At 44.4% G+C, this 12,277-nt stretch overlaps 1 protein-coding gene across 1 annotated transcript in view; it reads left to right on the forward strand.

The window, feature by feature from the left end:
• The window catches only part of col1a1b (collagen, type I, alpha 1b), a 29,519-nt gene extending 18,035 nt beyond the window's left edge, over positions 1 to 11,484 (forward strand). Inside the window, exons 33-51 of the mRNA XM_062526642.1 lie at positions 688 to 795; positions 1,111 to 1,164; positions 1,487 to 1,540; positions 1,943 to 2,050; positions 2,513 to 2,566; positions 2,691 to 2,744; positions 2,921 to 3,082; positions 3,399 to 3,506; positions 4,175 to 4,282; positions 4,802 to 4,855; positions 5,579 to 5,686; positions 5,881 to 5,934; positions 6,275 to 6,382; positions 6,930 to 6,983; positions 7,391 to 7,498; positions 8,152 to 8,431; positions 8,763 to 8,950; positions 9,121 to 9,363; positions 9,958 to 11,484. Coding sequence (XP_062382626.1) covers positions 688 to 795; positions 1,111 to 1,164; positions 1,487 to 1,540; positions 1,943 to 2,050; positions 2,513 to 2,566; positions 2,691 to 2,744; positions 2,921 to 3,082; positions 3,399 to 3,506; positions 4,175 to 4,282; positions 4,802 to 4,855; positions 5,579 to 5,686; positions 5,881 to 5,934; positions 6,275 to 6,382; positions 6,930 to 6,983; positions 7,391 to 7,498; positions 8,152 to 8,431; positions 8,763 to 8,950; positions 9,121 to 9,363; positions 9,958 to 10,104 — 2,154 coding nt within the window. The 3' untranslated portion in view covers positions 10,105 to 11,484. The remainder of the gene's footprint in view (positions 1 to 687; positions 796 to 1,110; positions 1,165 to 1,486; positions 1,541 to 1,942; positions 2,051 to 2,512; positions 2,567 to 2,690; positions 2,745 to 2,920; positions 3,083 to 3,398; positions 3,507 to 4,174; positions 4,283 to 4,801; positions 4,856 to 5,578; positions 5,687 to 5,880; positions 5,935 to 6,274; positions 6,383 to 6,929; positions 6,984 to 7,390; positions 7,499 to 8,151; positions 8,432 to 8,762; positions 8,951 to 9,120; positions 9,364 to 9,957) is intronic.
• Positions 11,485 to 12,277: the final 793 nt, after the last annotated feature.

Here is a 12,277-nt window from a genome sequence, read left to right on the forward strand (position 1 = left end):
AGAAGGCTGGAAACAGAAGGCTGTCCTCTCAAATTCCTGACATTTGGTTACACTTTGACACAAAGCCTACCCCAGAATTACAGCTGACTGACCTGGCCCATGTCTATTGTGGGGCCAAACACATCATATCACACCAGCTATATTCGTTTTGACTATTCATCATTACATGAGTGGCGCTAAACTTGAAAAATGTTCTTCTGTGTATCTTGTGTATGATTAGATTGTAGTGAATCAGAGTACATTCATTTTGGGATGATCTCACCAATTATCATGTCATATCTTCACAGAACTGGAGGCTATATTAGCATTTGGCCTTAGCTTTAGCCACAGGTATTAGCCAAAGCCACAAACCCAAATCTAATTGAGATTGTCTCATCTCTTAAATTAGCATTAGCCATAGCCACAGGCATTGGTCTGTGTACCAGTATCTGTGTGTGGATTATAACCTATGATGTACAAAATTAAGTTGAGTTTTCCATTTGATGTGGGCCTTTAGCTAAGGCTAATGCTAACACTAACACAGGAATATCCTCCAGTACATATGGGTCTGAGTCTAAGGCTTGCTCATAGATCGTCTCAATTTGATGCGGGTCTGTGATAGTCAATACCACATTGCTGTCACAGATGCTAACCTTGAGCCTAGAGGATTAAGCTAACAATAATCTCTTTCCTCTCACTGAATGTTAGGGAGAGCTCGGTGCCAAGGGACCCGATGGTGCTGCTGGAAAAGATGGTCATCGTGGTATGACTGGTCCCATTGGACCTAGCGGACCCTCTGGTGCTCCCGGTGAGAAGGTAAGGACATAGATGGCAAGGACAACATTCTCTATATTGACAGTCCGTTGTGAATTATGTCGCTCTGGAAATGTAAATGTATATTTTACAGCAAATGAAAAAAAACATGTATTGATGAAATATGGAATGTTATGTACTTTTTTTGTCATCACTATTGTCACTTGAGAATACTAATTAATGACAAAGTAGTGCTATACCAGATATTAGTAGCATACTAGACACCAAGTAGGTAACAAACTAGCAATCAGTTTTGAGTTTTTCTTTTCTGGATTCGTTCCTAATGTCCATGCCTCCTGTTCTCCTCCTGTGTCATAGGGCGAGGGTGGCCCTGTCGGACCTGCTGGAGTCTCTGGTGCTCGTGGTTCCCCTGTAAGTGTTCTCTCCGCCAGACTCTACTCACACCTTCTTCACTTCAATATTTTAAATCTCCAGATTATTTAGCAATGATCTTTTAGTATAACAGCAACAATAATTCAATGCTATGATATCTGTTATGCCGAGAGGTTAATAAACCCTCTCAACTCTGTAGTAGTCTACATTCAACTAATTAGCTCAGCAAATCATTGAGTTGTACAGTACAGTAGGTTGAACAACTAAACTGTTGTTAGCATTTAATGTGCTGTTAGCTTATGCTTGAGTGATTGTGAATGAGCTCTCTGACCTTTGACCTCTGTAAATCCCCCCCCATTAGGGAGAGCGTGGAGAGGGTGGTGCCCCTGGACCTGCTGGATTCGCTGGACCCCCTGTGAGTGCTCTCTCTCTCTCTCTCTCTCTCTCTCTCTCTCTCTCTCTCTCTCTCTCTCTCTCTCTCTCTCTCTCACTGCCCTGTAGTCCTCCTCTTTAATAGCAGATGGCATCTTCTCAGTCATTGCTCCTCTCTAATGTGCTGTTCTGCTGAAGAAGGTTAATTATGTAAATTCAGTTGACACGTAGCAATGGCAACATTCTCTATTCATTCTGCTAGCACTTCATTCAGTATTGCATGATGGTTTTACCTTTTTATAAAGTTTCAGCTTGTGTGAGCTGGTAGTTTTCATTTTCCACTGATTAGCACTTTGAGATTGTCCATAATATAAAGTGCAATACAAATAAAATTGATTATTATTATTATTGATCTTGTGTGCATCTGTCCTGTTTCGTGGTGTAGGGCATGGATGGACAGGCTGGTGCTAAGGGAGATAAGGGAGACACTGGACCCAAGGGAGATGCTGGTGCCCCCGGATCCGCTGGACCTATTGGAGGACCCGGACCTCAGGTAAAGAACTACATTACCCACAGGCCACCTGTGACCCACAAAGCACATGAAGATAGCCAGTTATCTCTCTCCAGAAGTCTTCACATTTCCCATCTCACGGCTACCTTTATCTATTTGACCTGTTTCAATATTGTTTGCACGACATGACATGACATGACATTTCAGGCAATAACTTCTTGTTTTATTATTATTATTATTATTATTATTATGTGTATTATTATTATTATTAGTAGTAGTAGAAGTAGTTGTGCATGTTGTAGTCTTTTGTGTATGTTGCCTTAATTTGTGTGTATTACACACTGGTGGTTGTTATTGAGGTCCCCCCTCCACTGCAAAAGGCTTTGGGTGCCTTGAAAAGTGCTCTATAAATGAAACGTGTTGTTGTTGCTGTTGTTGTTATTGTTGTTGTTGTCGTTTGTGTATTTATTTACATGTGTGTGTCCTTCTCTACCTCTACCACAGGGTCCCGCTGGTGCCACTGGATCCAAGGGAGCCCGTGGTGGTGCTGGGCCTCCTGTAAGTACCTCTGGCTTACTCTGTCACTAGATGTCCATTTTTGCTCCTGCAGCCTCGCTTACAAAAAAAGAACTGCAGTTCTTGTTCAGGATATCTCTAATGGGCTTTGTGTTCATGTCGACAGGGTGCTACTGGATTCCCTGGTGCTGCAGGCAGAGTTGGACCTCCCGGCCCCTCCGTAAGCCTTCTTCATGGCCCTATCGATTGGCTTCATTCATGTGTTTGTTCTGGGTTGATTGCTGTATTTTCCATGTTTTCATGTTTTTTCTTGGGTTCTCTCTCTCTCTCTCTCTCTCTCTCTCTGTCTCTCTGTCTCTCTCTCTGTCTCTCTCTCTCTCTCTCTCTCGTCTGTAGGGTGCAGCTGGACCTCCTGGCCCCAACGGACCCGCAGGAAAAGAGGGACAGAGAGGCACTCGTGGTGAGAAGGGACCAGCTGGTCGCCCCGGTGAGGCCGGTGCTGGCGGACCCCCAGGACCTAGTGGAGAGAAGGGTTCCCCTGGTAACGATGGTGCTGCTGTGAGTGTTCCGCTCCTCGACTGCACTGCGTGTCTAACACTAGCACACACACGGCACTGCTGCTTATACTGCACTATACTGGAGCTTGTAGTAGATACTTAATACAGCACCGGTATTGTTATATCTATACATGTTGCAAGACTCAGACACACACCACATACACACACACACACACAAAGCACACGCACACGCACACGCACACACACACACACACACACACACACACACACACACTCACACATCAGTGTTCACAGTTATTATTTCCCAGCCACAAGCAAGTGTAGTGACCAATGCTCTGTCTGTCTTTGTCCCACAGGGTCCTATGGGAATCTCTGGACCTCAGGGTATTGCTGGAGGCCGTGGTATCGTTGGTATGCCTGGACAGAGAGGAGAGAGAGGATTCCCTGGTCTCCCCGGCCCAGGAGTTAGTACCTCCGCTATCACTGCCTGTCCTTTCGCTTTCGGCTCTGCTTAGTAGGACCTCAAATGTCTGGATCTTGTCTGGTTAAACTTGTCAAAGAGAATCCCGCACACTGTCCATTACGCACGTATACATTTATTTAGAATTCACAACGTTTCGGTAATGGCATTGCCTTATTGACTTCTTGCCATATGCAGTTACCAATTACAGGAAGTAACTGTGCTGTAAACTTTGGAGATTGTTTTTGATTTTTTTGATTAACACCAAAGCAAAAATGTTGTTGAAGCAAAAATGTTCCACTATCCAGACTTTTCCTTTCTAGTTGTGGTTACAGGACACACCTGTACTGTAAACTGTTCAGATTGTTTTCATTTCATTTTTTTTTTTTCATTTTGATTAACATAGTTGAAGCTACTGTAAGGTTTTCCCACTATCCAAACGTTTCCTTTCTAGTCGTGGTAGCCTCAGGTACAGTAGATAGCCTGCTCATGTTGAGTCTTTCCTATTCTCCTTGCTTGTCCTCTAGGGTGAGCCTCAGGTACAGTAGATACTGTAGCCTGCTCATGTTGAGTCTTTCCTCTTCTCCTTGCTTGTCCTCTAGGGTGAGCCTCAGGTACAGTAGATAGCCTGCTCATGTTGAGTCTTTCCTCTTCTCCTTACTTGTCCTCTAGGGTGAGCCTGGCAAGCAGGGATCCGGTGGTCCCCTTGGAGAGAGAGGAGCTCCAGGACCTCTTGGTCCCCCTGGACTGACTGGTCCCTCTGGTGAAGCTGGCCGTGACGTAAGGAGATCTCTCGGCATACTCAAACACACACACCAACACACACTCACATAGCTATTTGATAAGGTAGCATGCTGTGGTAGGCCTAATACACTTTCAATCTTCAAACAAATATACCTTACTAAATTAATCGTGAAGTAAGTAGGCTCCACTGAAATAGCTAGGGTTAGCCACAGACCCATGGCTGTGTTGTTCCTGCCATTGGTCATGGCTAGGGAATGAGGAACATATTTCACATATCCCACGCGTGGTCAGAGGTGGACATCCCGACACCAGGAAGTAAAAGACCACACAGTTGTTCCAACCTGTCACTGAACTAGCTGATCCTAATCAGCACAGCTTTTCATAAAGGTAGATCTGCTAATTACTGATGCGACCTGTATTAGGTGCACAAGCAGAAGGAGTATACGTGACAGAACAACTGCTGTCCATGTAAATTGTTATACTTTTGGTACTTTTTATAGTGTTTCTTAGCTGATGATCTTAGTGGTTTAACCATCTTCTCCATGTCCCCTGCAGGGATCTCAAGGTCATGATGGTGCTCCTGGTCGTGATGGACCTGTTGGCCCCAAGGTACAGTTTCCTCTATGTTCACCTTCTTGTCATCCTACTCTACAGGCAACATGCTTTTTATCACTGAATATTTCCCCTGGTTTCACTCTTAAAATGTATGTGTTAAAAACAACACAACTTGTGTTGATTTTAACACATCACTGTGTCCAGATAGGGACAGCACAGTTTGTGTTGTTTCCTTTTTTTTTTTTTAATTTGTTACAGAGTATGCATTGAAAACAACACAACTTGTGTTTTTTGTATCTCTCTGTGTCCAGATAGGGATGACACATTTGTTTTAAGAGTGTTAATCCAAGGCCCCATGTAAATTGTCCTTGTAATGCCTACTGTCCTTGTAATGCCCTACTGTCCTTGTAATGCCTTACTGTCCTTGTAATGCCTAGTGTCCTTGTAATGCCCTACTGTCCTTGTAATGCCTACTGTCCTTGTAATGCCCTACTGTCCTTGTAATGCCCTACTGTCCTTGTAATGCCTACTGTCCTTGTAATGCCTAGTGTCCTTGTAATGCCTACTGTCCTTGTAATGCCCTACTGTCCTTGTAATGCCTAGTGTCCTTGTAATGCCCTACTGTCCTTGTAATGCCTACTGTCCTTGTAATGCCTACTGTCCTTGTAATGCCCTACTGTCCTTGTAATGCCTACTGTCCTTGTGATGCCCTACTGTCCTTCTAAGGCCCTACTGTCCTTGTGATGTATCTGACTCTGTCTCCACTGTCTGATGTAGGGAGACCGTGGTGAGTCTGGTAACGCTGGTTCCCCTGGCGCTCCTGGTGCTCCCGGACCCCCCGGCACCTTCGGCCCCTCTGGAAAGAATGGCGAGCGCGGAGAGGCTGTGAGTAACGCCTGGATCTGATCACTGTTCGATTCTGGACTTATTTCCACCCATTTTTGGAGATCAGAAGAAAGCACAAGACTTTGTGATCTAGAACAGAAGACTTACGTCCGATCTCTCTGGTCTTCTCTCTCCTCTCTCTCTCTCTCTCTTTCTTTCATTCATTCTTTCTTTATCTCTCTCACTCTGTGTAGGGTCCTGCTGGTAATGCTGGCCCTGCCGGACCTGCTGGTCCTCGTGGATTATCTGTAAGTCCGCAGCTGAAGCAAAACACCTCAGCACACCTACTCAATCAAAACCTCAATACGCACATGAGTACTTTCATTTGTGTTTCATTGAATCTCTCTCTCTCTCTCTCTCTCTCTCTCTCTCACACGCACATACACTCTCCCTCTCTGTCTCTGGATATTTCTTACTTTTCATTCTCTCTCTCTCTTCTCTCTCTCACACATACCCTCTCCCTCTCTGTCACTGAATCTTTCTTACTTCTTACTTTTCATCCTCTCTCTCTCTCTCTCTTCTCTCTCTCTCTCTCTCTCTCCCTTCTTCTTCTCTCTCTCCTTGTCTCTCTCCCCCGTTCTGTCACAGGGCCCAGCTGGTGCCAGAGGCGACAAGGGCGAGGCCGGTGAGGCTGGAGACAGAGGCATGAAGGGACACAGAGGATTCAGCGGAATGGCCGGACTTCCTGGACCTCCCGTGAGTACACAGCAAATACACGCAACGAGTTTCAGTTTCACCCTTAGACGAATGACAGGTGAAGAAAGAGTCAGGGGATGGGAGAATAGAGGAGTGGGGAGGAGAGGCAAGATTCAGAGAGAGAGAGAGAGAGAGAGAGAGAGAGAGAGTTATCCAGTCATCTTCAAGTCAAGTTCAGATTTTCAATATGTTTTTGAAAAGGTAAATGTCATGAATTTTAGTACATTGTTGACATCAAGTGTGGCTGTAAGGTCTTGCCCATTTTGAAGTGTAGTGGTAATTACATAAATATATGACTGAGGTACATTTTAGTGTTTCCCTACTAATGTTATCATTATATGATGTATGAATCAGCTTTATTGGCCAGGTGTGCATAAACAAACAAGGAATTTTACTTTGGTTAATCTTTGCTCTCAAAGGACAACACTCAACAAATAACAACAAATAAAACATAAAAGAATAAAAATCAGAACAGTTAGAATAGCATGAAGGGCAGTAGAATAAGCTATGTACAGTATAAGAATGTCTTGTTCTCTATCACCTCTAGGGTTCTCCTGGAGAGCAAGGACCTGCTGGAGCTTCCGGACCTGCTGGACCCAGAGTGAGTTTCCTCAGTACTGAACCTCAGTAACAAAACACGGACGAGTATCAGATATAAATAGCCTAATGCAATGCCTACAGTAATTTCCTGCATATAAGCCACATTGTGTATAAGCCGCAGGACAGTGTTTTATGCAAGTTACAGTAGGAGAAACAAAATCATATTAACACCATGTTAACTGCCCCCCCTGTATTAACCTCATAGCGGAACAATTTTTGCTAAATTAATGTATAAGCCGCGGCTTATAGTCGGGAATTGACGGTACTGGGCATACTATCTGAACGGTCGGTGCTGATTTTGACATGTAATGGTATTTATAACTGAACTCTGAAAAAAATATGTTCAATGCTTTTCATTATTGCTAAACTGCAAAAGACAAAAAAGACACAAACACTGTCATCTTTCAGGGACCCCATGGAAGCAGCGGAACCCAAGGAAAAGACGGCATGAACGGCCTCCCCGGACCTGTTGGACCCCCTGGACCTCGTGGTCGCAATGGAGAGATGGGACCCGCTGTAAGTGACTTACGCACACAAGCAGACTAGAGCTCAGCTTTGAAATATATAACGAAGATGCCACTATCTGACTTAATTTACTTATGGACTGATATACTTCTACATTTATTGGTAGAACATATCAAGCACCATGCAGTCTGCATTCATAATCTAGGTGCTTGATTTTCTATACCTGTGGAAAAGGGCCTGATGAAAGCCATGAATACAGGAAACACGGGATCAAAAGAGTATATATATACTAACAGGCCCATGAAGTTCTAGGATTACTTGCTAAAGTCATAGTTATCCATACTTACTAAATCCATAAATTGCCGGAATCTTTTGATTCTACCTGATGTTGGCTTTTGCCCTGTGAATTAGTGAACACACACAGCACACAGTGAGGTGAATCCCACACTAACCCAGAGCAGTGAGCTGCCTGCCCAACCAGCGGCGCTCGGGGAGCAGTGAGGGGTTAGGTGCCTTGCTCAAGGGTACTTCAGCCGTGGACTGGTCGGGGATCGATCCGGCAACCCTCCGGTTACAAGGCCGAAGCCCTGACCAGTTAGGCCACGGCTGCCCCTTCACCACCACCGCCCCTATATACTAAAACATATACAGTATAACCATATACTCTGACCCTCACCCATCCTCTTGTTCCCTCCCACCATCAGGGTCCTCCTGGACCTCCCGGACCCCCCGGCCCCGCTGGCGCCCCCGGCGCCGGCATGGACTTCTTCCCTCAGCCCCAGCAGGAGAAGGGCCCCGACCCCATGCGCGGAGGCTACAGAGCCGACGACGCCAGCGTGATGCGCGACCGCGACCAGGACGTCGACACCACCCTCAAGAGCCTGAGCCAGAAGATCGAGAACATCCGCAGCCCCGAGGGCACCCAGAAGAGCCCCGCCCGCATGTGCCGCGACCTCAGGATGTGCCACCCCGAGTGGAAGAGCGGTGAGTGGCAGCTGGCGCCTCACCAGTCAGTGTAGCTATGACAACACGGAACACAGTGGAACACAGTAGCTATGACAACATGGAACACAATGTAACACAGTAGTAGCACAGAACAACACGTACACAAAAACACATAAGATATGTTAACGAAACACATACAAAACATCACTGCACTTCACACATTGAGAAAGCCATTAGGGAGTTTACAGGAGTCAGTGTTGGTCATAGTATACAAATGTGTGTGTTAATCTGTTGTTCAATTTGTTAGATTGCCATGTTGTGTTTGTGGTAATGAAACAAACTTACGTGTTGTTATCTTGTCTCGCGGTAGGCTTCTACTACGTCGACCCCAACCAGGGCTCTCCTCTTGATGCCGTCAAGGTCTTCTGCAACATGGAGACTGGCGAGACCTGCGTCTCCCCATCCCAGGCCAGCATTCCTCAGAAGAACTGGTACAGCAGCAAGAACAAGGACAAGAAGCACGTCTGGTTCAGCGAGTCCATGACCGAGGGCTTCCAGGTAAACAACTTCTAGGAAACCAAGGCAACCGATAGTTGAGAAGACCACCTCTCTTCTTCAAGTTCAAGTTCAATAATTTATTGCTACAGTATGTCAACACAGTTGATTGGAATTTGCCTTGGGTATGAACCAGCTAATGTTTCTCCCCCGTTCTTGTCTCTACCCCTTAGTTCCAGTATGGCACCGATGGATCTGATCCCGAGGATGTCAACATCCAGCTGACCTTCATGCGCCTGATGTCCAACGAGGCGTCCCAGAACCTCACCTACCACTGCAAGAACAGCATCGCCTACATGGACCAGGCCTCTGGCAACCTGAAGAAGGCTCTGCTGCTGCAGGGCTCCAACGACATCGAGATCAGAGCCGAGGGCAACAGCCGCTTCACCTACAGCGTCAGGGAGGATGGCTGCACGGTCAGTTTCTCCAGAGATCCTTAAATATTGACAAGATAGAGCAACGTAATGCATTTCTATGGAAGCAAAAATTCGGACAGTTCCGGTCTGCTTAAAGAGGCGTGTCGCAAAGACGTCATAGTGGGATATCGATCTCTTGTCAGATTGGCAAGCAGTTCAGTTCGAATGTTAACAGGTCTGCTTAAAGGGGGATTTAGCCCCCCTCCCCCTTGTAAAGACCGAACGCGGAAATGATCGAACGTCTGCGCCTCTCGCTCCGCTTTAACCCTCTCTGGTTTCTCTATTCCTTCATCAGGCTGACATGTTTGGGGCAACTCTCCCATTTTTGATTATTTGGATTAGATTTTTAGTTGTCAAGTCAAGTTTATTTATATAGCGCATTTCATACACAGAGGTCATTCAATGTGCTTTACATAAAAAAAATTATGTTAGGTACAGTATACTGTATGAAGCCTTATTAACACAGACATGATAGAAGATACATTTTTAAAATGTTAAGTGTGCATTTAGGCACACTTTTTTCATAAAATGTTGTCCTCCTGTCTTTTGTGTTGCTGATAATCTAACACGATTCTTCTTCTGCTTCCACAACAGTCACACACTGGCACCTGGGGCAAGACAGTCATCGACTACAGAACAACGAAAACATCTCGCCTGCCTATCATTGACATCGCTCCTATGGACGTTGGTGCCCCAGATCAGGAATTCGGTGTGGAAGTTGGCCCAGTATGCTTCTTGTAAAAAAAGAAATCTGGACATGAAAACATTGTTTTTTTAGCAGTCATCTCTAAATCTTCCTCTATGCATTAAAAAAATCGGTCCACCTGCTTAACACTACGTTCACGAAGACAGTGTTTCAACCTTGACAAACGTTCTGGTTTTTTTTTTTTTCGGCTTTTTGGTTTTGGATTTTTTTCGAGGACCACTACAACATCCAGTACAGACACCAAGGACACTCAGAACATTTTTTTTGTTTCAGCTGACAACAAGAAAATAATATATACTTGTGTAAAGTGTAACCCCCCCTGGAGTACCAAAAGAGTGAAAAACAACAACATCAACAAACTAAAAAAAAAGAAAGAAATACTGGTGACTTTTTTTTACCACTGCGGAAGGACAATGAAAAACAAGCAAATGCTTTGTACCATTTTCTGGTGATAAATAAATTTCAAAAAACGACCGTTGAGTGTTTTTCTGTTGTACCTACAAGGGGACAAACATCAGAACCAGAAACAAAAATCATTGTTCTTCGTCAAAAAAAATAAGTTGCACAGGTATTTTAGAGGAAAGGGAAGAGTTAATTGTTTTGCTACCTCAGAAAAGGAGAACAGACAACACATGACCATAAAGAACTTTGTCACACATCCCCAAGGGCAGGTTTACGCTATGTCACAAGTTATATTTAAAGAAAAAAAACAACATCAAAAATGGGCAACAGCTGCGAAAGGTGCTACTTTCTTCTAGGTCGCTGCATGTGGTGTGTGGTGTATCTCTTTTAGCTAGTTTGGGTACACCGACCAAACCACTTGGTGCTAAATGTTGATCGAATGTTTTCCTTGTCATTGAGTGCGACTATTTTCTTTTATTTTTCAAACCATCTTTTGAGTGTCAATGTCAACCGAAAAAAAAAAAAAAAAAAACTGAGCAGGACGAGGTTGCTGTGGACGTGAAACATGTTTTCGTGCCTAATGCAGGATAAGCAAGTGGACTGGTTTGTCTATCCTCCTTCAGTGTCCAACCCCCCCCCAAATGTTCTATGTCTAATTCTCCCGGTGTTTGTTTCTGCCCCACCCCCCCACACTCTTTTAAATGGTTGCTATTTTTCACCAAATCATCCTCCCCTGTATGTTTGTTTTTTTGTTTTTGTTTTCTATTGTTTGTTTAATTTGTATTTTTTAGAGAAAGGTCATTTTTTTATTATTATTATTTTTTACAACACCCGTTACTGAAATGAGGCAGAAATTCAAACAACAGACAACAATAATGCACGAGTATCAGAGGAATAGACACCAATGTGATGTCGCCCAGAGGATTTGTACTTATTTTGTACATGTATATTAATTCAAGATGTTTTTAATTATTTTGGATGCTGAAATAAAGCATGTCGAGTGGTAAAACTGATTGACGGGACATGTTATCTTGACTCTCTGCCCTCCTTTCTCTAATTGCTACAATTAAACAAACTCGAACGCTTTCATGCAAGCAGTCATTCTTTTCCATGTCTTTCTTAGACTTGAACCTGCATCGGTTGTCAGTGATATCAGTAAGAGCTTGTGATTGCACAGATACAGGGGTTGTTGGTATTGATTGTAATTGCATCCATGATTTATGCAATCACTGGTCATTCCAAAGCCACCCACAGTATAGCCACAGCTTTTATAGACAAATATCCCCACTCAATGGCCATCTTGGCAACGCACTTTGTTTTTAAAATTATTTTTAAAGTACATTTTGTTGCCCTTTTTGCCTTTATTCATATACAGTAGGACAGTAGAGAGAGACAGGAAGCAAGTGGGAGAGAGAGCTGGGGTGGGATCAGGAATTGGCCACAGGTCGGACTCGAACTTGGGTCTCCATGGGCGTGCATGGCATGAGCGCTGTAGCCTGTTGCGCCACAGCACCCCCTGCTGGCGCACTTTGGGCGGTAATTGGGCAGCTCGTTTCCTACTCGGGAGAATGTTGGGGCATACAGGAAGGGGCTGGATATTATGTGTAGACAGCGGCCATAATTTGTTGCTATGAAAACCCTAACCCTGTGCATTTCTGTGGAGGATTTGTTGACTGCAGGGAAAAGAAATATCTATAAATGCATGATGTATGTAAATATCAAATGCAATCCATATTCCATTGTTTTTTTCCAGACTAATGCTATAGGATACAGCGGTCATGTGCCATGTTGGCGATGGAGTCTGGA

This window comes from Sardina pilchardus, chromosome 22, assembly GCF_963854185.1.
Source record: "Sardina pilchardus chromosome 22, fSarPil1.1, whole genome shotgun sequence".
Lineage (NCBI taxonomy): Eukaryota > Metazoa > Chordata > Actinopteri > Clupeiformes > Clupeidae > Sardina > Sardina pilchardus.